Source organism: Aspergillus melleus (assembly GCF_016097325.1).
Source record: "Aspergillus melleus strain CBS 546.65 chromosome Unknown contig1, whole genome shotgun sequence".
In the NCBI taxonomy this organism is placed as follows: Eukaryota; Fungi; Ascomycota; class Eurotiomycetes; order Eurotiales; family Aspergillaceae; genus Aspergillus; species Aspergillus melleus.
In genome coordinates this window covers 7,739,790-7,761,280 of record NW_025763370.1, presented here as the reverse complement: position 1 = coordinate 7,761,280, position 21,491 = coordinate 7,739,790, and the positions used below count along the sequence as shown (strand labels likewise).

Below are 21,491 nucleotides of genomic sequence, written 5' to 3'. Positions count from 1 at the left end.
CATCCCACACCTTCTGGAGCAATTCTTTTGGTATTGGATTTCGAATCTCAGATCTCCTTTCGATTTCGTTTAGCCGACAGACCACGTAATATCGCGAGTGAGGCGCTAGAGAATCGACACCGGCCATGAAAAGGGGCAAGATCAAAAGCTCTACGATCGAGCAATCAGGGGGAATCTCGGCAGTAGCATCCAGAATCTTTGTCACGCAATCCTGTATCTCGGGAGTGTTGGCGGGTTGAACTGGATCTAGAAGCCGAAGGATGCGCAGTATACATGCATACCGAAACGCTTCCGCTGCTGCCGGCCAGCGGGGGTCAGCATTGGGAAATGTAAAGCTCTTTTGGTCCCAAGAATATAATTTATGTTTTGCCAAAAGCAAAGCAATTTGAAACTCGTCCCACGTTAGCCACCCTAACGTGTGCTCTTTGGCTTTATCCAGGACGCCTCCGATGATCAGAAAGACGTCCCTTGGGCACCCATTCACCAACTCGAATTTGAAGTCGCTAGCAAATGCCACCATTTCTCGAACGTCTTGGGAGAAGCATAATCGCTCGGCGCCGGCAAACCCTCGTATGATATCAAGCCTGCGTACTGTCAGCCGATTTGGCGCATCAAAGATATCGTGAGGACGGACCAGGCCAGGTTCCCTAGGAAAAACACTGCCCGCTGGCGATGTCCACTTAGCCCCTCGGCAATTAACAGTCTCTTGCACACAGACATGGCCCCTGTAATGTGAATTCCGTGACTTGAGACCCCAGTTTCCGCGATCTATAGAAGGTGAGCCAGGCTGTCGGCAACTCATAGCAAACACCATACTTACGTCGTGAAGCAGCAGAATCTGAATGATAGCCAGCACAGCATCCTGCTCATCCGCAAGCAAAGTCTCGCTCTGGCTTCGTCGAATCTCCTTACTCAACGCACGAATCGCTCTGAGGCGATATTCGACGGCCGTGGTGTCATGAAGCGCAGAATTGTCAGTCAACTTGCCAAGATGAGCTGCAGACAGGCCCAGCACGGCATAGAGTAACCCTATTTGCTGCCGGGCCAGCGGGAGGATATAGGATCGGTAAGGATTATCTACGTCATCCCCAACCCCTGAGATTTGATGCGGACAAATGAAGCTATCATCTGCGCGGCCACGTTATTCTTTCATTCTGACACGCTCCAAGGGATATGGACGCGCCTACAGTGTGAGAGAAGAGTCTCGGTCTCGGCCAGACCGAGGATCCGCACGATTTCATCCGACGGATTCTGCGGGCTCTCGATTGGCCTCACCAAGGTTGAAGATGTTTGTGTTTGCTCCGAAGACTTCGAAGTGTCTCCCGACACCGGCTCCGCAGTCGACGACTCCCGGGTCTGCTGTCGAGTAACTCGTCCGGAGCGTACTCTTGCATTTCGATCGCCTACTGGAGCCTGGGCTCCTTTCCATTTCCCGCGACTGGCGATACCACAGAACCGGAACTGTTCCGGATATCCCCCGCAGTCCAGGCCTTTGGTGATGCAACGATTACAGGCCGGACGAGCGCGGTCGCATTTCCGGCATTTTTCTCTGCACGTCAGGCACGCGGGGCCTACATCGAGGTCAGGTAGGTGACAGACTAATCAGAGTTCACTCCAGTCCCCAGCTGGTTACATACCCAGTCGTGGCATACTTCCGTGCGACACCACAAGAATAACGTGGCGAGACAAGTCTTGGAGGCGAGAGAAGGAGGAACGCAGTGGGCGATTTTACCGCATCGGGCAGCTGCTGGCACGGGGTCACGTTAGGCCCAACAGGGACGGATGCTCACCTGACTCTCCCCGCCGCGCTTACGGTGTACTTTCTCTGGATTTCGTACAACATTCAACGATTCAACCTCGTTTTCTTTTTATACTACGACTAGTATCATCTATATCCCCAAACACCGCCCATGCAGTTACAGGCTCACTGATGATTATTGTCCGACCACGGCTTCACCGCCTCTAGAAGGTCAAGGTGCACCTGAGGATTGCCGCTCCTCTTGAGCGCCTCCTCGAGAAAGTCCGGTCCCATTCGCACACAGAAGAGCAGGACACTCGCCCACACAAAGTCTGCATAGCCAACAACCTCTCCTTCAAAAAAGGGACCTTTGTTTTCGCTCAATAAAGCCGTGGCTTCCTGGATCACCGCGGTAGTCTCATTCCATCCCCGTTCCCCTCCGAGCTCTTTCTCTAGTTGGTCAACAGGCATATTGAATATCCTTTCCCTGGTGGTGCACCAATAGTCGATACTAGCATCGTTAAGCAAACGCTTCGGGATCTGGGGAATGAAGACGGGACGAAGAGCGGTTATGTAACGTTTCCAGAGGTCTTCGGCCTTGGAAAGATAGGGTGAGTCGAGACGTAGGCTTGGCTGCGGATGGGCTTCCTCCAGATGCTCTGTGATCTTCCGCGAGTCCATTATGTACTTTCCATCTGGGAGTGCAACGGTGGGAATGGTGTAGGCGCCATCATCATCCGGGGAGACGCTGCGCAAGAGTTAGACCGTGTCTCCACGTGAATAGAGATAACTGACTGTCCCTCGAGGGTCGGTTTGACATCAGGATACTCCACCTGCCGGCATACGTTAGTCGGGTGTTCGGGTCTCGCGACACAAACGTCCTGGAACTTAACTCACCCATTCAGTCCGATAATCCAGACCTTTGAAGTTCAGGACAAGACGAGCTACGCCAAGTTAACTTAGAACGGAGGTAGCAGAAATATGGCAATTAACATGAATATGAAGATGTTGACATACTCTTCCAAGGATTAGGTGTCCAGGTTCCGCGTGGGTCCTTGGATGTCAGGTCAAAGAAGACGATCTGCATGGAGGCCATGGTTGGGGTTCGCTTGTACGGAGTAGAGGTGGCTTGGAAATTTTATCGAAAATAATCGCAAGCTGTGCAATGCGTATGGATTGTGGGTTCTACCAATATGATCAAGAGTAAGACATCACAATCATGAATCGTGGTGTTGGGCTGTTCTGCAGATATATATACGGGATTGTGCCCCCACTAGCAGGGGTGAAGATTAATAATGCATTTCGAGCTGAATCATGACTACTGACAAAGTCTCCGGATAATGATGATCCCCGGAGATCGAAGAACCAGTATCTTAGCCGTCCAGGCCACTGGATTGTCAAACTGCTGGAATGACGACAGAGCAGAGTGTCTACCGTCCAATTCTCAGGAGGCGACGCGACAGCTTGTATCGCCTTCCCGAAAAGGCATAGCCCGAGAGACAGATGATCTGCAATGACTAAGCCGATAAGCGCAGGCCCGATAAGCGGATGACATGATGGCTTGCGCATTCGGGTCGCTGCCTGTCAAGAGTCCTTCACCTCTCTCGCTCTCATAGCGTGGACTCATCGCAAAACACCATTTCGCACTCAGTCATCACATTCAACATCCCTCCAGGATGGCTACAAATTCTGATGCTCTTCGCCCCGACCACGTGCTGTCACTTGCAGGAAGCGCTCTGCAGGGAGACGGCACTGCAGAATCGAGTCTGAAATCGGCGACCGAGGCCGTTGCTCTCATCGGCCATGCCTCCATGGTCGCTGTCGGTTTTAAGCTGGTAGGACTAGGAGAAGAACACAGACTCTGTAGAAACCATCTTTCTCCCCGTTATCGTCTTGACTTTTGCTAATCCATCTTCGTGGTAACAGCCAGCTCCTCAGATAGCCCCTCTTTGCCATCGGAATGGAACGTGAACGATACCTTAGCCTTTCGATACTCTCACCCGCAATCCTCCATGCAATACCTACTTAAAGTGAATCGACTGGGGAATAATGCCGTTATCCTGGCGCTGGCGCTTGGGGATGACAGAACTACGTCGTTCGACGTTGCCGCCAAGGATTTCATCTCCCCGTCCTCCCTCCCGATCACATCGGCCGATCTCACCTCCGACCGTCTAAGCGATGTCTTTATCTCGTCCTCACGTCTGACCGATCTTATCGCTCTGTTCAAGATCAACGTTATCCAGAAACTCGCCCCCGGGGTATACAAGGAAGGGTATGAGCCTTCAAACAGCCAGGCCTCGCAGGAACCGCGGGGAGAACGGCCGCCGCCGCGAAATCCCTTAGCAGATGACCCGCTCCCTCAACCTGCTCGTCCTTATCCTTTCGATGATCCCTTGGCGGCCGCTCCGCGTCGGCCGGTTCCCCCTGGTGACTTCGCCCCTCCCGGCTTCGAGGACGAGTTCGAGATCCAGCGGCCTCCCCGAGGCTATCACCCCGGATTCGGCGGGAGAAATCCGTTGAGTATTGGCGATCGGGATTTATACCCCCCTGGACTCGGTCCGCATGACCCCTTGCGGGGTGGCGTTGGTCCGGGCTTGGGAGGCGGTGGAGGTGGCATGCACCCTACATTCGACGACCCTTTGTTTGGCGGTGGTGGACGAAGCCGAGGATATGACCCGCAAGCACCTCCCGGAGCTCGATACGATCCGGTCGGTCCGGGAGGATCACCGTTTGGACGAGGGCGCGGACCTTTTGGTGGAAGCGGCGCCGGCGGAGGATTTGGCGGATTTGGCGGTGACATCATTTAGTTAGGCGCGCGGTTAGGAAATTTGTTCGCCGGAGCAAGAAAAAGCACAGGGGCACAGTTTTACGAATGGATCATGTTAATAGCACTTAAGTTGTATGAATTATGACCCGGAATATCTATAATTTCTAGTGACGAGAGAATTCGTCTGGTCGAGTCTCCAGTTCGATTTTAAAAGAATTGTCGAACGGATTGGCGGGGGAGTGTCAAGGAATCGTGGGGAGAGCAGAACTTAAGGACAAGTTGTGGCGTTGGCCGGTGTGGCGCACGGCAGCCCAAAGGCGGCCAAAGCTACTCGGTCACTCCTCCCAACACAACTCTCCCTCTCCCGTTCGTCTCTTCCCTCTCTCTCTCTCTCCCTCTCTTGCCTTTTCCCCCCCATCGCTCTTATCCACCACACCCCCCCATCCTTTTCCCCCCAACTCCAGTCCTCGGGTTGTTGTCTCCGCGTGACCCGATTGTCTGGTTTCTTCTTTTGATTCTGCTTGTTCCATTCTGCGCGCGTAGCTGGTGTGTGTGGATCATTGTTCTCAGCACCGAAAAAACAGACCCAAGCCCTGCCTCACGAGACCATCCCATTTCAGCTTTTCCGCCCCTCCTCGGTTGCTAATTTAGCATCTCCTTTCACCCCCTGAATCATTGCTCGTGGTCCCTTGCAATGGATAACAACATGGAGATCGATGCGGCGCGGTCGCCCGAACCCCACCATCTGTCGCCCACCACCGACCCTGGGTCGATACCGACGCTGGACGGATGGATCGAGAACTTGATGAGCTGCAAGCAACTGGCGGAGGAAGATGTACGAAGACTGTGTGACCGAGTGCGTTACCTCTACCTCTGAATCGTAGATTTGAAAAATCACGATGGCGGCATATCATTCTGACAGTGGACTTTTTTCGCTTGGAATCGGACAGGCAAGGGAAGTGTTGCAGGAGGAGTCAAACGTGCAGCCCGTTGTAAGTTTTTTCCACTCGGTCGGGTCGTGTTCGTCATGGGACCCCGACGACATTTTCCCAGGCCGTTGCGACCGATGCCCGGGGCTGACCTCACCGTGGTAGAAATGCCCGGTCACTGTGTGCGGTGATATACACGGTCAATTCCATGACTTGATGGAGCTTTTCCGTATTGGCGGACCGAATCCAGACACCAACTACCTGTTCATGGGTGAGATTCCCTCTGTCTCTCTTATTGTTTGCTTCGACTCGTTGGGATCCGCCGCTCACCGCCGCTCGTTCCTTGGTTGCAGGTGACTACGTCGATCGGGGTTACTACTCCGTCGAAACCGTGACCCTTCTCGTCAGCCTCAAGATCCGTTACCCCCAGCGGATCACGATTCTCCGAGGAAACCACGAGTCCCGCCAGATCACGCAAGTGTACGGTTTCTACGACGAGTGCCTGCGCAAATATGGCAACGCCAACGTGTGGAAATACTTCACCGACCTTTTCGACTACCTCCCCCTCACCGCACTCATTGAGAACCAGATCTTCTGTCTTCACGGCGGTCTGAGCCCGTCGATCGACACGCTCGACAACATCCGGTCGCTGGACCGAATCCAGGAAGTTCCCCACGAGGGGCCGATGTGTGACTTGCTGTGGAGTGATCCCGACGACCGATGCGGCTGGGGTATCTCCCCCCGTGGTGCTGGATACACATTCGGGCAGGATATCTCGGAGGCATTTAATCACAACAACGGCTTGACTCTGGTGGCACGAGCGCATCAACTGGTAATGGAGGGATACAATTGGTCGCAGGACCGGAATGTCGTGACTATTTTCTCGGGTATGCTTTCTTCTGCCCGACTTCCCTTGTCCCTTATTGAATTCGCGTGCTCACGTCCCGCCTAGCTCCGAACTACTGCTACCGGTGCGGTAACCAGGCCGCCATTATGGAAATTGATGAGCATCTGAAGTATACGTTGTATGTTTGGCCCGGATCCACCCTTCTTCGTCTGTTCTTTGCATTTGGTACTGACACGGGATTTTTCTCCCTCTAGCCTACAGTTTGATCCCTGCCCGCGCGCAGGAGAACCGATGGTATCGAGGCGCACGCCCGACTATTTCCTTTAATCCGATCGTGATAGACTTGTTATGTTTCCCGCGCCGATTTTCACTCACCTCCGGCAAGATGAGGCCCCGACCCTTCGAAAGGGCACCTGGGATATGGAACCATTCGCATACAGGCAGGCGAAGTGCCCGAATAATTGTATGTCCGTAATTCTGGCCGTGTTGATACCATCCATGAAAATAAAAAGACGTTCGCAAGATTTTATCTTTATTCTCATTCTTCTCACTATTCTGGTTTTTTTTTTCTTTTTCTCTCTTTTTTTTTTTTTTTTTTTTTCATGTGCCCTGGATTGTGCCATCTGGATGAGTTGTCATGCTATGGCGATGGCCAAGTAGTCCGTATGACCTCATCGATGCCCATCTCCTTTTTCCAGGGATTTGCTGCAGCCCCGCCACATTGGGCCATCATGGCGTGTCTGGATGCCCGAAGGTCTTTAGCCTAGAGTTGACAGTGCGAGGAATGAATCGTAATCTGGAGAACCCCCCGCCTGCTGGAGAGGGAGCACGCACCAAGTTCCTCGAAACGGCGATCCTCAGGCATGGTGCACGTGACAGGTGCAGGGTACAGTCGATGTCTCTGAATGAGACTCTGAGTATCCCTTCAACCCACTACATCAGAAGACGGGAAGAATTTGGCCATTGTAAGACCCGCGCTGACAGAATCGGATCAATGATTTCAACTATCATACCAACGGAACAAGCAAATCAACGTCCTCTTCAACCTACACACCGGAATACAGCACACAAAACCATGTGAAGCAATCACAACACCACTACAACTAGTCCTTAGACAGGGATCTCCAGCATGCCGTCATAGGTGCATCGCTCCGTCACGCCGGGGTTGTCAGTCGGTCCGCACTTCCACTTCGATCCCTCCGTCTCGTCGTTCAACACCGCCTGGCCCTTCACGGGGATGGGCCCCTCGACGCGCTCCAGCTCCACCGTGAGCTGGCTGATGTCCTTGCCTCCGTTAGGAAAGCGAATATAATACTGGCTCCCGAGACAGCGGGCGTTCTCGTCGGGGCTTCCGTTGAAGTTCCTGCCGGTTGACATCCTCAAGTCAGTACCATGGGTTAATCTTGAGTAAGTATGTACTACGAAGCACCACTGACCAGATCACATTGCAGTCCACGGGGGTGTCGTCGGGATAGTTGGGATCGGTCAAAACAAAGTGCAGATTCGAGGTCTGGCTAGCCCTGGAGGCATTGGCCCAGAAGTCGGTGATTTGCAGCGCGCTGCTGCGTTTGGCGACGGTGCTCGGGGCTGCGACGGCAGATCCGGCGGCCAAGAGGGCGGCGAGGGCGGAGAATTGCATGATGATTGATATTGAATGATTTGAATTTGTCAAGAAGTTTGAGGGAATGAAAGTGTCGTCGGTTTTGAGATGAACGCGATGCTTTTCGCTGAAGAACTGGATTGCTGGATTGAACGGATCCTCAATTGACCGGCACCATCCTCATCTTTATACCTCTCCAGCATCTCCAGCATCTCCAGCATCTCCAGCATCTCTCCATCCGCCACTTTTCGCTGTATGTGTTCCGTAAATAACCTCCGTCAATGAAAGGAAGATGAGACATGTCATGATACAGAGTCACCGAACCCAACTCGACCCACCCAATCAGCCACGAAAGTATACATCAACAGCTGCTGAGTAACAAAGGAGGCTTGAAAACAGCAAGACAGGTCCAAGACATAGAACGAACTCTCCGTCGATCATGTTCCTGGAAGGGTAAATAAGCAACAGTCCGGCTCGTATCATGTCTCTCCGCGTTGGGCGGCTGACTTGGGCTTATGCGCTTGGCTCAGCCCGGCTGACGGGGAGGCGGGACCTGGTAGACCTTATGGAAGTATGAATGGGATTAACTCGCTGTGCTTTGCGCGTTCTCTTAGAGCCTGCCAGCGTTACACAGGATCCCTCAAGGCAGGGGGTGGCTAATAATAGATAGGCGTCTGGAACCCGGTCAATGAGGTGTCGGATTCACGTTGTACAGGTCTTGAGACTTGAGAAAAGACAACATCAATTCATGATATCCATAATCTTATATACAGCGTTCTAATATATCCAACTCGGTGACTCAAATCCTCAGCCCCTTGGCCTTGCGCGCCAGAATTTCCTCGACCTCGTCCTTATACTTGGAGAAGTTATCCACCAGGCTGTCCCACATCTTCGGCTCGTGCTCATGTCGCTTGTTGCTGTTCCATGCATAATCGGTGATAGTGAACGGGCGACTCGACTCGAACATGAAGGCGATCGAAGCCTCGGAGATGCGCGCGACCGGCGGCGGGTTCTCCGACGCAACTTTGAACTCCTCATAGGCGACGCCATGGGGCACCACTTTGCTGATGTCAGTGTACTGGTTCACTAATAGGGGTGGGGGGGGGTGGAAAGGCCGAACTCACTACCACATTCGAAAGAGATACTTCCTGGCTTGAAGGCGTCCGATCGGCCGCCATATTCTCCGTAGATGAGACCCATCAGTTCGGATGCTACGTTCCGGTGGTAGTAAGGCGGCCGGTAGGTGTCTGGAGTGAAATGTCAGTCAACAGAAAAGAGTACATGGGGTTTCTTGGCAAGACATACGCGATGCAACATCCCATCTAGGAGAGAAGATGAGCAAATCGGCCAGAGGCGCCGTCAGATCCCGGGATTTGGCGGTAAGCACGCAGAAAATGGAGGGATCGATGTGATCGACTGAGATGGAGCCGACGTTGACAAACTTGGTCAGGTCATATTTGTAAGGGACCTAATCGGTTAGTTTCACGATGATCATGTAGAAATCCACAGGGACACTTACATAGTTGCCATGCCAGGCAACGACGTCAAACGGACTATGGTTTTGCCTGCTGCTGAAAAACTTTCCTCCCAGCTTGTAGATAATTTCCCACGGCTCCTGAGCAATCTCGTATCGAGCAACGGGCGACAGGAAATCTCGAGGATTGGCGAGTCCGTTAGCCCCGAGCGGTCCCAGTTCGGGCAGCTCGTAGTGCGTGCCCCAGACTTCAAGGATATAGCCTCGCGAAGGCCCGTCCGGCAATTCGACGCGGAAACGCAGCCCCCTTTGAATGACAACAAGCTCTCCCGGCTGGACAAACAGCGGGCCGAATTCTGTCTGGATATCCAGCGCGCCTTGCTGGGGAAGGATTAGGAATTCACCGTCCGAGTTTACAAAGGCCTTTTTAGTCATGCTGGTATTCGCAGCGTATACATGGGTGGCTAAACCCTCCCGGAGAGTCGGGTCTCCCGAGCCAGCGACCGTCTTTAGGCCAGAGACAAAATCCACCTCCTCCCCGCTGGGGATCTCAAAGGGGTGCCAGGCCAACTGAGTGGGTGATACATGAACTCGGGGGTTGAGTGGCAAGAAGTTCGACTCGGTGTCTTTGTTGTCGGGGAGATCCGTCTAGATAGTGGGCACCAGTCAGTTCACTTTCTTGGTGCAAAATTGCCAAAAATTTAGGTACTGCGTACAAATCCTTGGTGAGCCACGGCAGGACGAGCACGGTATAGCCAAGCCTTTTTGTTGGCATGTCGCGGTGCTACAAAGGCCGTAGCGGTGATCTGTTCTGCATACAGCCCGAAGCGAACGTTGCGAGGGCTATTCTGGCCGTGGGGAATAGTTCCTGGCACCGCCTCGGACATAAACCTGTTTTGGTTTCCATCAGCTGGTGGCTTGGTTGCAAAGAGTGTGCAGAGATGCGTACGAGTTTCCGAAGCCGGATTGATACTAGGAGATATTAACAATTGACTTGAACACTGGGATTGATAGGACATCCACATACCTCATATGGATCGTTTCGCCGTGTGCTAAAGGAAGGAATGGCACCATCCTTCTGGGTTTCCGCCCAGTGGAAGATCTTTTGATATTCCTGGGGGTCCGACAGGGTACTTGTAGAGGATGACATGTTGTATAGGATTGATTGTATAGATCTCCGACCACAGACAGAATCAATTACATACACTCAAATCGGTTGCTCGGTCAGGGAAATGGCGAACTCATATACCCCGGCCCCTTGAGCCACTGTGGGGGCACCATCCTCCCTTGCGCACCAACATCGCCATGCCATATTATTGAGAGTTTGAGGCAGGGGTTCGGGAGAGGCCAAGGCAGCCGGCGGCAACCGCGTGCAGGGGCGTCTGGGAGGCGGTCGTAACGGTTTCCCATACTAATCGGCATGTCGCAGCGCCATCGCTTTGCCGAGTCGCTGCGATCCCAAGTGGAGCCGCGTGCGATTCCCCACATGAGTCAGGGCTGATTCACGGTGGGGGAGGACTTGGGGGGACTGGGGGAACTTGGAGAACATGGCGTGGTCGGGAAGCGATGGACGAGAATTGCCGACTCTTCCTCATTTCTATATCGATGAAGTTATGATGAAGGACAGTGTAGGACGTCACGGGTTGTTTGTGTCGTTTGTGCCGCCGTCGCGTGACTTGCGGTCGGCTTCCTCGACCAGATTGCATCATCAACAGTGCTTCACTACTACTTCTACACCATCCTATCTAAGAAATGACTGCACAATCCCTTACCGCCAGGCAAGCGAGGGAGATGCATCAGTCTCACGATGGCAGGCGGTGTCACCCACTCGTCCTATTCTCGGCCCTCATTTCCGTCATTCCGTCAAAGTCAAGTCAGCCTCTCTCCAGAATAGGAGAACGATGAGGTCAAGACGGTGGTCCGTCATCTTAGATTCTATATGCTTCTTTGATCAATAATCGCCGAGCACCATCAATCATGGGCTATAGAAAACCATACCTCTTCCACAGAATCAAATCCAACATCCCTCTCCTGAATAAATCCAACGTCCTCGTCTACGAAGGCATCTCCCCAGAGGTCGAAGTCCCTACTGCCGTGAACCTTGCCGAGGACGCGGTCATCAGTGCGCTCGCCTGCCGTGTCAATTACAACTCCGCGTCCAAAGAACTGGCCGTCACGGCCTGCGAGCCAGTGCATACCCTGCACCAGACCTGGATCAAACGCGAACTCGGCAGAGGCTTGCTATCTGGCTTCTTCCTCGTCAAAGAGTGGAACGCCATCGACTCCACGACGGCAAAAAGTGAGAGCCACGTACCCCACTCGACAGCTACTGATCCGGTCCCTCCCTTCCAGGTTTCAACGCCTTTGTGGCCCCGTACCAGGCCTCGTGGAGACAGCCCGAGTACTACCTGAAGCCGCGGCACCATGTCCTTCCGACTCTAGTCGTGGAGAGCGGCTGGGAAGTGTCTTATCCCAGCTTAATCCGAGACAAGGACCTCTGGTTGATCGGCGGCTCGCCGCATGTCAACGTCGTCGTGGTCATCGAGTGGTCCAGGTCTCCGAGAAACCGTATCCGAGGCCGGTTGGAAGTATACAGGAGACAAAGCGGACTGGTGCAAGTGGAGGTACCCTGCCTGCCTATCTTTTTGGTCTACTCGTGCATTCATTCCTCGCGGCTCAACATCGTGTTAATGCCATGATAGTCGATCTTCCCCGAACCTAGCCCGAGAGTCGCTCCCCAGGTGATTCGACTCACGAGGGATGAGCTCTTCGACAAGGCGAAGTCCCCGCATTGCGATGCGGAGGAAAAGATAAATTTCTCGGTGGATCGTCTCCGCGAGGCTGCGAGAAATGCCTTCCACAATGTTGGATATATTCCTGCCTAGGTTGACTGTAGTAGGGCTTAGAAGAAGGTTTCAATCAGATATCACTACGAACACTAGATTGGGTTGGAGGTACAATGATATCTTTATTTGCAAACAGTCAAATCAGATCCTAATTTAATAAGCTGATCTTCCCTGTCGTCAAGGCGAATATGATGGGTATGTATACTCCCATTCCAGCTTCTTTCAGTACCCGGACATGCTCCAGTCGTCTCCTGTTGGCCACTTGCCTCTCGTCGATTTCTTGACACTCCCCGAAAGGTCCAAACGAATATCTACGCTGCAGGGACCACGGAGCGCTTCCATTCACAAACGATATCCAACGATTTCTCATTTCTTGACCAACATTCTCCGCGGCAGGGTTGAACGATAGATCCACCCCTGCGAACAAGAAAAGAAGATCGACCGCATGATGAGAGCGGCTGGATGCCTGCCACGGATTCGGCTGATCGATCACGTATTTGTAGACGCGTTTGCCAGCGGCTTGCAGCTTCTCCGAGACCACTTCCACTGGGAGTGCGTATCGCACATCGTTTACTAAATCCAAGGCACCCAGCTTACAAGCTGTCGGGCGATCTGCAACGACGTTGTACAATTTGCGCAGCTGCGGGCCCCATTTAGGGTCCTGCTCGAACGCCGTAGCGATAGTTGGCCCGTCGAGCGTCTCGATGCCGTTTCTCCAGATCACGGACTAGATTAGATTACTCCGTTAGTTCATGTTTAGCAACCTTTTGGACAGAGGTGCTCACCTCATATTCTGTATCCCCGATCATGACCTCCTCGACCTGCTCCGGTTTGTTCGGCCAATCTTCGAGTTCACGATCTTCCTGGATCCACATCGTATTGACATTGCACTTTTGTAAGGCCTGTATAATGTTTGAAACGGAGGCTTCCCTCAGGGATGTCTCTCCCAGGCCTTTCACAGTCTCTTCTAAAGTCCTAATCATTGCATCTCCTCGCTCAACCGGTAACGGCGAGGACAGGTACAAGGACCCGGAGGCAAGAACGGCTCTTTTCACAGAGACACCGGTAATTAGATGCGCGTGTACGTAGACAGCTCCGGCACTTTCGCCTGCTAGTGTGATGTTGCTCTAATTGCCTGTCAGGATTCCTGATGCGTGGCTTCCAGCCTTGGTGATGCACTTACTGGGTCACCTCCAAACGCCGCGACATGTTTGCGCACCCAGTCAATTCCCAGCCGCTGATCTTTCAGTGCGAGGTTCTTCTCCTTGCCGTCGCCGAAGCTGAAGATGTTGACTCTATAGTTGATAGAGACGAAGACGAAGGGATTTCCTGCCTTTATGGAGTCTGCGACGAGTTTGGTTGGGTCTGTCGACGGCTTGGAATCAGTATCGCCCACGAGGAAGAGAAGTCCAGGGAAGATAATGGGACACAAACTAACCGCAGATCCCGGAAGCAGCAGAGCAATATGTCACTACTTGTGAACCACCTAAGAAGAATTGTTAGGGATTGTTTCGTGCGTGAATACCAGCGAGAAGGGGTGGTACCGTGAATCCAAAGCATGACAGGAAGCGAATGGCTCGTCAACCCGGCAGGCGGACAGGTGATTTCCAGGTTTAGACATTCAAACTCATCCTCTGGCTCCTTGGGGATTTCGACGTCTTCGGGAATGCGCAGTAAGTGGCGCACATCCACGTCTACTTGCGGACATCTCGGGCTATCCAGGAGTTAATGTTAACGTCGTGGGCATTCCCTTGACGATAATATCTTCTTCTCTCGTACACTATGGGAGGCAGAAAGTAGAACTCACCCAAATTTTGTTGCGTCTACTACTTTCGCATCGAAACCATCCACCGGAATCGCGCGCTCAAACCGTCCCGGAATTCGAGCATACTTGATTCCTCGATATTGATTCACAGATATACCATCTGACATTTTCTGAACCCCTTGGAATGTGGCATCAAGGCCTGGGTGATGCACCTGGGGCTGTGGGACCGTCATGATTGATTCTAGAGTATGAAGTTGTTGATGCCGTGAGAGTTGTGGGGAGCGAGAGAGAATGGGGAACAAGAAATACCCCCCAGTCATGCCACGCCATGGGGGACTATACCTCGGACATTGTCTCTTCCTTGTTCGTCTCCTCACCATCGGCTCCTGCAACCGTCAACGATTCCCGAAAAATAAGATGGAGAAGACGATCTGCGTCAAGTGGCGCATCGGTCATGGCTGACTGAGAGTGGGGCCTGCGGGGGATGATCCACCGTTCTCGTTCGATGGAATTAATGATTATGCATGGCTATATACTATGCAGTATGTACTCTGTCAAATGATATGGGACACGTTAATTGCCGACGCTCTTCCTCCGCGTCAGTCGAAACCCTCCCAGACACAGCAACGACGGAACAACCGACACCCCCGTCAAGATGGCCATCGCCCAAGTCATCGTCCCCCAACCGGCACTCTCACGAATGAAGCCGGCAAAGAAGGGCCCGATGATGGTCCCCGCCGCAAAAGCCGAGTTTAAAAGTCCATAGGAGAGCGCCATCGCGCCGCCTTTGCCGAAAATATCCGGGGTCTGCTCCTCCTTGTCTTGCACCACGTATGATGCCTCGACCATGACGGACGGCAGGAGTACGGATAGGCAGACTCCCGTCAGTACCAACAGCGCGCAGAGGAGCACCTTCTGTCCCATAGAATTGTGGGTGACAAATCGTAAAAGGACCAGGATCGGAACGCTGGCGATGAGTGCCCCGGCTGCCAGGTAGCGTCGGGATTCGCCGTACGTGTCGATGACATACCCGACCAAGGGATCGAGGATATGGGGAACCGACAGGGGAATGAATATAAGTCCTTGTCCGGTTTGCGCCCAGCCGAAAGTCTCCTCGACGTAGAGGGGAAGGACGCTGTCGAAGCAGGTGAGAACGACCGAGACGATGAAATAGGCCCATAGGGATGCCAGCATGCGCTCGGATGCCAGTAGATGCTGGAGAGCTCCTAGAGCCCCTTTTCGGGGTCGCGGAGACGCCGATTTATCAGGAGTTGCATCGGACTCGGTAGCGGGTTCGGGTGTACTCGGTAATTGTTCGGACGGAGGTTGTGGTTTGTCGAGCGAATTCTGATTGTTCGTCTCCGCGGTAGGGGGAATGATCTTCTTGTCTTCTGCTTCCTCCTGAACCGGATCGCGTGGAAGCCATCGCACGGCATGCTTCTTCTCGATCATAACAAGTCGGAACACGATATCCAGCCCGACCAGCCCAAACGCCAACCCGAAGACCGCATAGTATCCCCCGTGCTCGTAGATGACACCTCCCAGAAGAGGGCCTCCCATGATTCCCAGTGTCATCCCCATGCCGATATACCCCATGGCTTGGCCTAACTCGTCCCTACTTACCGTGTCAACGAGCAGAGCACATCCCACCGTCCACACGACGGCCGCGGACGCTCCCTGAAACAGACGACCCGCGACCCAGAGACCCATATGATTTCCGACACAGAGGAGAGCAGTGGCAGCGCCCAGGGCAACCAAGCCGATCATCAGAGGCCACCACCGGGATTGGATTTTATCGGCGATGTAGCCTGCGATAGCTATCATGGCGTTCGTTCAGTCAGAGCAAGGCCTTTGGGGAGGAGGATATTTACGTACGCGAGAATGCCAACAGCGCGGCTCCGTAGAGAGCCAGTAAGATAGACGTCCATCGTTGTTCTGTGCAATGATCAGCCAGGACGCCAACAGATCCGTGCTCCTACCAGAAACACACCTTCACCCTCTGATAGACCGACTCGTTCGTGCAGAGCGGTCGGCGTCACAGGAACAATCTGCCCGCCAGGTCAGTAAACTAATAACGGCGTGTATTGGTGAGAAGAGTGACTGCCTACCAATCCATAGAGCAGAATATCCTATCATCTCGACTATCAGTGTCATGATTCGGTGAGGCAACAAGGCCCTAAGGCAGAAACTTCGACGGCATACCGTAAAAACTGCAAAGACAACGACGAAGATGATAAAAGCACTGGAAGATCTCCACTCGAGGAAGATTGGAGGCTCGGTATGCTCCCCGCGACCAGGCCATAATTTCCCGATGCCCATAACTAGCCTCCTAGGATAGACGTGTGGCAGTACTATGGCTCTGTGGCGGCGCCATGCAACAATCCGTAGTGAAGAATGATGTCACGAGGAGACGATTTCCACGTCTTGCACAACCCGATTAATTTGGTTTCTAAGATGAAGAAAAATCTGAGACGCCAAGGCGGATTTGACAGGAGTCAAGATGGCTCCGAGCAGTCCGCGACCGTATATAAATAACAAATCAGGGACTAGAAGGAGGCCAGACACGAAGAATCCTCGCGCTGATCCACGTTCGGGGTCCGCGGGTCCCGCAACGATCGATTCACCATCCGCCCACTCGGATATCAAGAGTCAAGAGTCAACAAGCATCAGGACTGCAAAGCGGAATCAAAAGGAATGGCTGAGCGAGTGGAGTGGCGCCTATATTTCCTTTCCGCGGCCATGTTCACTGCACAAAGCACTGTCTCTCTGGGGATGGACGCCGTGAATTGGTAGTACCTATTCCACATTCCGGTTATTCGCAACATTCATGTGATGTATTCAACTATACGCGAATCGCAATAGACAAGCGATGAGTATAGTGAGGGTTGAATGCAATGAATGTTGAACGAGGGTATACGGAGGGAAGTCGGAGAGGAAAGGCGACCGATCGCCGATCTTGGCGGCCTGAGAGAACCCCTCTTCGCCTGAGGCAGCATCTCCCCCGCCGCGTCAATTCGGTTCGCCCGCATCGCTCGTCTTTGGCTTCAATTCTGCTTTGGTCACAAGACATCTAGATTTTTATAGAAATGGCAGCCGCTACCTCGGAGTACGCTCTCCTCCTTCATTGAAAGCATGCTATTCCGTCCATTGCTAACCTGTGCTTCTGCAGACTCCCCCGCGTGCGGGCCTGTCTGTTTGACATGGACGGCCTCCTAATCGACTCGGAGGACATCTACACGGCGATCACGAACCAGATCCTGCAGGAACACGGCAAGCCGTTGCTCCCCTGGTCCATCAAGGCCCAGCTTCAGGGCCGACCGCAGACCGAGGTACTGTACCACCCCCTCCGTCAGCCCTATCGGCGTTACCCCAGATCCGCAAAACAAACAGGAACCATGCTAACTTTGATTTCTTTCTGTCTAGGCCAGCAAGATCTTCCACCAATGGGCCCAACTCCCCATCTCGGCGGAAGAATACGCCGCGCGACAAGCCGCCCTGCAGCTCGAGAAGTTCGGTGACTCGCAACCGCTTCCCGGCGTGCGCATCCTCCTGGACAAGCTGCTTTCGACGCAGTCGACCGATCACCCCGTGCACATCGCGCTAGCCACCTCGTCCCACGAGCGCAACTACCGACTGAAGACCGACCACCTGCAGGATCTGTTTAGCGTGTTCCCCGAGTCGCAGCGCGTGCTGGGTGACGACCCCCGCATCGGCAAGGGACGGGGCAAGCCCTTGCCAGATATCTACCTGCTGGCGCTGGAGACCATCAATACCAACCTGCGTCAGCGGGGAGAGACGGAGATTAAGCCGGAGGAGTGTCTGGTTTTCGAGGATGCGGTGCCCGGCGTGGAGGCCGGTCGACGAGCAGGCATGCGGGTCGTCTGGGCCCCTCATCCGGGACTGCTGGAGGCCTACCAGGGTCGGGAGGCCGAGGTGCTGGCGGGATTGACCGGGGAGCACAAGGAGGAGGAGAAGTCGGCGTCAGAGAAGGACGCGGACGCATTGACTGTCAACAGGCTACGGTCATCCGGTAAACCGGGAGAGCTACACGATGGGTGGGGAGATTTGATTCCTACGCTGGAGAACTTCCCGTACGAGAGATATGGTATTCGACCTGCCTAAGATGGATCTACCTCGATTCTATTGCAAAGAAACAGGAACCGGGTACTCCGCGGTATGGTCTGCCAATGTACATGATGAAAGAGACAAAAGAGACAGAGACATGATACCCATGTAGAACAAGAGACCAAATCCCACGTGAAGAGCAAAGCTTCAGCGTACAACCGTTGAATCGTCCAGGCGATGTCATCGCAAAGTTGAAGACCCTGCTAGATCGGAAGATCTCTTTGTCTATCTGCAATGTTCAAGATGAACAACAGAACGACATGTACAGATAGAAGAGGAATCCTAGTAACTCCATGCATATCTCGTAGGGCCGTTGAATCGAGCCACTGATGTCTTCCACTATGGAGACTGAGGGCCTGCCTGCTAACCAGTCTGATGCGACAGGAGACATGAGATCCCGAGATAAATAAATATTCAAGCTAAATAAGAAAAGAAAGCAGAGTAACAGAGACGAGCATGAATGAAAGAAACTTCTTGCGAGCTGATCCAAGGAACTACCAAGCAAACGATGAACGGGAAGCATATTAAAATAGAACGACGGAAAGAAAGAAATTGAAAACTTGATCGGGCCATTCACGGAATCGCCAGCGAAGCTTCTTAGCGCCTTTTCTTCTCGACGGAGGAAGGCTGTCCTAAGTTGTCGGTGATTGTGATACTGGGCCTATTGCGGCTGGCTTTCGCAGAACGGACTGGAGTTGCCATTGCATTGTGGCAAACTGTGCCTCCAGAAATGGGGCTGGAGTTGACATGCAAATCAGCCATGGAACCGGTCGGATAGTATGATGCAGCATGGTTAGGCGTGAAATCCAGAGCCGGCAAGGAATAGGATGCGGGCGCGGCCATGCGATGGGAATGCACATTGGACCAGAACGCCGACTGGTACCCCTTGTTGCGAGCCGGATAGGGCAGATTGTTGTTGAGCTGGTAGGTAGGCTCCCCATTCACCACATGCTGGGGGTAGTAAGCCATTGCTTGAGGAACGGGCATGGATGAGCTGCACGGCATTGAGGCAACCAGACTCTGAGGGCTCGCGTCAGCCTCACTTGCGGTGGGTTCAGGAGTGCTCGATGGAGTAAATATCCTCTCATGCACATTGGAGCTCTCAGAAGTGTCAGAATAAGCAGGGATGGCTGCAAGTTTCTTTTCTTTGTTTTCGACTTTAGCCCTAGGCGCCTTGCGGGTGACCGTTTTGCGAGCAGCGGCAGCAGTTCTGGAAGCCTTCTGGGCGATTGTTCTGCGAGCCTTTTGGGAGGAGGCGGTGGGAGTAGTGGCAGGCTGGCGACGTTGTCCAATACGAAGAGCCTCTTTTCCAGCCGTCATAATGTGGCCCTTGCGCCGATTCAGCAGTTTGTTGCTCTCGACGCGCTTCTCGGCCGCCGTGGGGTTGTCGACCAGATTGTACACATACAGAGGATCCAAAATGTGCTTGCATACGGTCTTGTGTCTATAAAAACACTCGATGATGCGAGTCATCCGTTGAGCAAAGTTGAGCGTCTCATTCTCGTTCTTGGTCGTGAGTTCGTAGGCTGCCAGGAGGGGTCCGCTCTTCTGACGCATGATCACAGTGTCCTAGAAAGTATTAGCAGAGGATCCACATCTTTCATCTGCGGTTCCTTACCAGCGTCTGCCAGCAGCAAATTTCGATTCTCTCTTCGGAATACTTTTTATTCCTGAACGGCTTGATCATCCCCTCATTGTCGGTCGCGTGTTCCAGACTGAGCATAGCTTTGCACATCTCTTTCACAATTGCCCGCTTCTGACTCGGAGTCTGAGGAATAGTAGGATCATCGGGAAGCGGCCCAGAGGTCTGGTAAGAGGAACGAGCGTGTTCATGAGACTTGAAGAGTGTGGGACGATCAGAAGGGTCATTCTCTGCAACCTTCATCAGCTTGACCAAGTTTGGGACCAAACGATTAGAGTCGTTGGGATCCATGACCGATGTGAGTGTGGGGGCATGATTGTCGGACGGAGTAGCAGGTTCATCTTCAGTGTCATCGGTCTTGTCACCAACGAGGCTGCTTGGAGACAGGGAGACCATGTCAGGAGCGGACATTCCCTTGGCATACGCCGAGAAGGCAGCATGCGAGGTTTCAAACATGTCGTCGTTGCTGGAGGAGTCATGGGCAAAATAAGGAGAACCCGCTCCTATATTGACACCTGCGCCAGAGACGGTCAAGCTATTCATATCCGATCATCAGTGCCTATGCTCAGGTGGGATGGGGAAGTCACTGCTGGACAGAGCAGAACATACCTGACTGGGCTTGACCCGAAAGCCAAGCCATGGCTTGGGGAAAAATTCACGAGAGCATTCTGAGGTTGCATGGTTTCATCCACTCCAGTTCCATGAGAATGACCACCGTTGGAGGCCCAGTTACTGAAGATGTTATTCGTGAGGACTGAAATTCTCATACGATGACAATCGGCATACTCACGACTCGCTGTTCAAGAGAAAATTCTGACCGACCTCGGCGTTAGGGATAGGAATTGTAGCGGTGTCCTGTGTCATCTGTGGCAGGGTCCATTCATAGGAGTTCCAATTCTCGGAACCAGACATATTGATCACTCGGGGAAGCGTTTAGAACGGATTCGGTGCAGATAGCCAACAGATGGAGGAACTCATAGAAAGGGACAGTTCACAGTTAGAAATGAAGCTCAAGGAAGCGGCTGAAGTAGATTTCCACACAGAAACTGTATAGGAGATTGAGGGAAAGAGGTTGCTAGGCAATTTACAGAGAGAGAAGGAAAGAGGGGTCAGATTTGTAGTGATTGGGATAGGGAATTCAGGGAATAAAGGGAAGATGAATCATATTGTCCAAACGAGCTCAATAGGCAGAATTGTGAATTGCGACATTCTCCATTAACAACCCCAGGAGACATTCACACCCGGGAGAGAAAGCCATGGATGAGTGAAAACGGCTGGGCAAAAGGAGGCCGGGTGTGCACAAGCCAAGGTGTACGGTTGCGCTGCATGGTGTATGTTGCGGTCTCCTGTTAAGGCGTCGTGATGGAATGGTGCCAATGGAACCACTCGCAGCATGTCAAGGGCCCGGAGGCTGCTGTTGGTACTTCACTCTTCTGCACCAATCAGGAGGCTTGCTTCACGCAATGGAGCTGCAGGTGGTCCAATATTCGGTAGAGGTCAATAGTCCCAAAGAGGGAAATAATCACATTGTTGACCAGCCACCCTCTAGAGAGAAAGAGGAAGTTTCGGGATGGAACAATTTCCGAAGGCCGGGGTTGTTTATGGCTATCGCAACCGAGGAAAGGCCGAGAAAGAGCGACAACCGGGCTATCCTGGTCCTCGGCCATACAAGCTCATGGACCAGCCGTATGAATTTCGGGTTCTTAGTGGTCCCCAGGGTTTGAGGCTCCTTTTGGCACGGTAGTCAGGTTCTGGGGT

General features: G+C 53.1%; 11 protein-coding genes across 11 annotated transcripts; 4 read left to right on the top strand and 7 right to left on the bottom strand.

Annotated features, from left to right (window-relative positions):
• Positions 1–594: 594 nt before the first annotated feature.
• Positions 595–1,650, bottom strand: LDX57_002797 (uncharacterized protein; the record flags this gene model as incomplete). Its single annotated transcript, XM_046084443.1, has 4 exons — positions 595–768; positions 821–1,128; positions 1,188–1,571; positions 1,638–1,650. The coding sequence occupies 4 exons, from the start codon at positions 1,648–1,650 to the stop codon at positions 595–597; spliced, it is 879 nt and encodes a 292-aa protein (XP_045940406.1).
• A 274-nt stretch (positions 1,651–1,924) lies between these two features.
• LDX57_002796 (glutathione S-transferase family protein) lies at positions 1,925–2,834 on the bottom strand (the record flags this gene model as incomplete). The annotated part of the gene is made up of 4 exons (XM_046084442.1): positions 1,925–2,486; positions 2,534–2,571; positions 2,636–2,682; positions 2,756–2,834. The coding sequence occupies 4 exons, from the start codon at positions 2,832–2,834 to the stop codon at positions 1,925–1,927; spliced, it is 726 nt and encodes a 241-aa protein (XP_045940405.1).
• Positions 2,835–2,896: 62 nt separating this feature from the next.
• Positions 2,897–4,871, top strand: LDX57_002795 (proteasome inhibitor PI31 family protein). Its single transcript, XM_046084441.1, has 2 exons — positions 2,897–3,601; positions 3,665–4,871. Exons 1-2 carry the CDS (start codon positions 3,415–3,417, stop codon positions 4,543–4,545), a joined length of 1,068 nt encoding a protein of 355 aa, XP_045940404.1. The 5' UTR covers positions 2,897–3,414; the 3' UTR covers positions 4,546–4,871.
• A 328-nt stretch (positions 4,872–5,199) lies between these two features.
• Positions 5,200–6,608, top strand: LDX57_002794 (serine/threonine-protein phosphatase; the record flags this gene model as incomplete). The annotated part of the gene is made up of 6 exons (XM_046084440.1): positions 5,200–5,361; positions 5,456–5,497; positions 5,600–5,705; positions 5,788–6,321; positions 6,387–6,459; positions 6,536–6,608. The coding sequence occupies 6 exons, from the start codon at positions 5,200–5,202 to the stop codon at positions 6,606–6,608; spliced, it is 990 nt and encodes a 329-aa protein (XP_045940403.1).
• A 783-nt stretch (positions 6,609–7,391) lies between these two features.
• LDX57_002793 (uncharacterized protein) lies at positions 7,392–7,920 on the bottom strand (the record flags this gene model as incomplete). Its single annotated transcript, XM_046084439.1, has 2 exons — positions 7,392–7,644; positions 7,718–7,920. 2 exons carry the CDS (start codon positions 7,918–7,920, stop codon positions 7,392–7,394), a joined length of 456 nt encoding a protein of 151 aa, XP_045940402.1.
• Positions 7,921–8,680: 760 nt separating this feature from the next.
• On the bottom strand, positions 8,681–10,505 carry LDX57_002792 (putative homogentisate 1,2-dioxygenase; the record flags this gene model as incomplete). The annotated part of the gene is made up of 7 exons (XM_046084438.1): positions 8,681–8,940; positions 9,006–9,128; positions 9,187–9,349; positions 9,401–10,003; positions 10,072–10,246; positions 10,305–10,327; positions 10,383–10,505. 7 exons carry the CDS (start codon positions 10,503–10,505, stop codon positions 8,681–8,683), a joined length of 1,470 nt encoding a protein of 489 aa, XP_045940401.1.
• Positions 10,506–11,332: 827 nt separating this feature from the next.
• LDX57_002791 (uncharacterized protein) lies at positions 11,333–12,240 on the top strand (the record flags this gene model as incomplete). The annotated part of the gene is made up of 3 exons (XM_046084437.1): positions 11,333–11,654; positions 11,708–11,979; positions 12,058–12,240. 3 exons carry the CDS (start codon positions 11,333–11,335, stop codon positions 12,238–12,240), a joined length of 777 nt encoding a protein of 258 aa, XP_045940400.1.
• Positions 12,241–12,349: 109 nt separating this feature from the next.
• On the bottom strand, positions 12,350–14,199 carry LDX57_002790 (uncharacterized protein; the record flags this gene model as incomplete). The annotated part of the gene is made up of 6 exons (XM_046084436.1): positions 12,350–12,928; positions 12,987–13,328; positions 13,385–13,566; positions 13,640–13,687; positions 13,746–13,915; positions 14,009–14,199. 6 exons carry the CDS (start codon positions 14,197–14,199, stop codon positions 12,350–12,352), a joined length of 1,512 nt encoding a protein of 503 aa, XP_045940399.1.
• LDX57_002789 (MFS transporter) lies at positions 14,010–16,096 on the bottom strand. Its single transcript, XM_046084435.1, has 3 exons — positions 16,075–16,096; positions 15,842–16,014; positions 14,010–15,783 (listed from the first exon to the last, which is right to left on the bottom strand). The coding sequence occupies exon 3, from the start codon at positions 15,731–15,733 to the stop codon at positions 14,540–14,542; it is 1,194 nt and encodes a 397-aa protein (XP_045940398.1). The 5' UTR covers positions 15,734–15,783; positions 15,842–16,014; positions 16,075–16,096; the 3' UTR covers positions 14,010–14,539.
• Positions 16,097–17,052: 956 nt separating this feature from the next.
• Positions 17,053–18,088, top strand: LDX57_002788 (haloacid dehalogenase superfamily protein; the record flags this gene model as incomplete). Its single annotated transcript, XM_046084434.1, has 3 exons — positions 17,053–17,072; positions 17,136–17,295; positions 17,390–18,088. The coding sequence occupies 3 exons, from the start codon at positions 17,053–17,055 to the stop codon at positions 18,086–18,088; spliced, it is 879 nt and encodes a 292-aa protein (XP_045940397.1).
• Positions 18,089–18,688: 600 nt separating this feature from the next.
• On the bottom strand, positions 18,689–20,645 carry LDX57_002787 (uncharacterized protein; the record flags this gene model as incomplete). Its single annotated transcript, XM_046084433.1, has 4 exons — positions 18,689–19,660; positions 19,710–20,268; positions 20,343–20,465; positions 20,524–20,645. 4 exons carry the CDS (start codon positions 20,643–20,645, stop codon positions 18,689–18,691), a joined length of 1,776 nt encoding a protein of 591 aa, XP_045940396.1.
• Positions 20,646–21,491: the final 846 nt, after the last annotated feature.

What these genes read in the sequence shown, in the direction of transcription:
- LDX57_002795 (XM_046084441.1), top strand. Translation starts at nt 3,415, where the DNA reads ATGGCTACAAATTCTGATGCTCTTCGCCCCGACCACGTGCTGTCACTT. An exon ending in AGGAGAAGAACACAGACTCT is followed by an intron (nt 3,602 to 3,664) that starts GTAGAAACCATC and finishes TCGTGGTAACAG; the next exon opens with CCAGCTCCTCAGATAGCCCC.
- LDX57_002789 (XM_046084435.1), bottom strand. Translation starts at nt 15,733, where the DNA reads ATGATCGGCTTGGTTGCCCTGGGCGCTGCCACTGCTCTCCTCTGTGTC.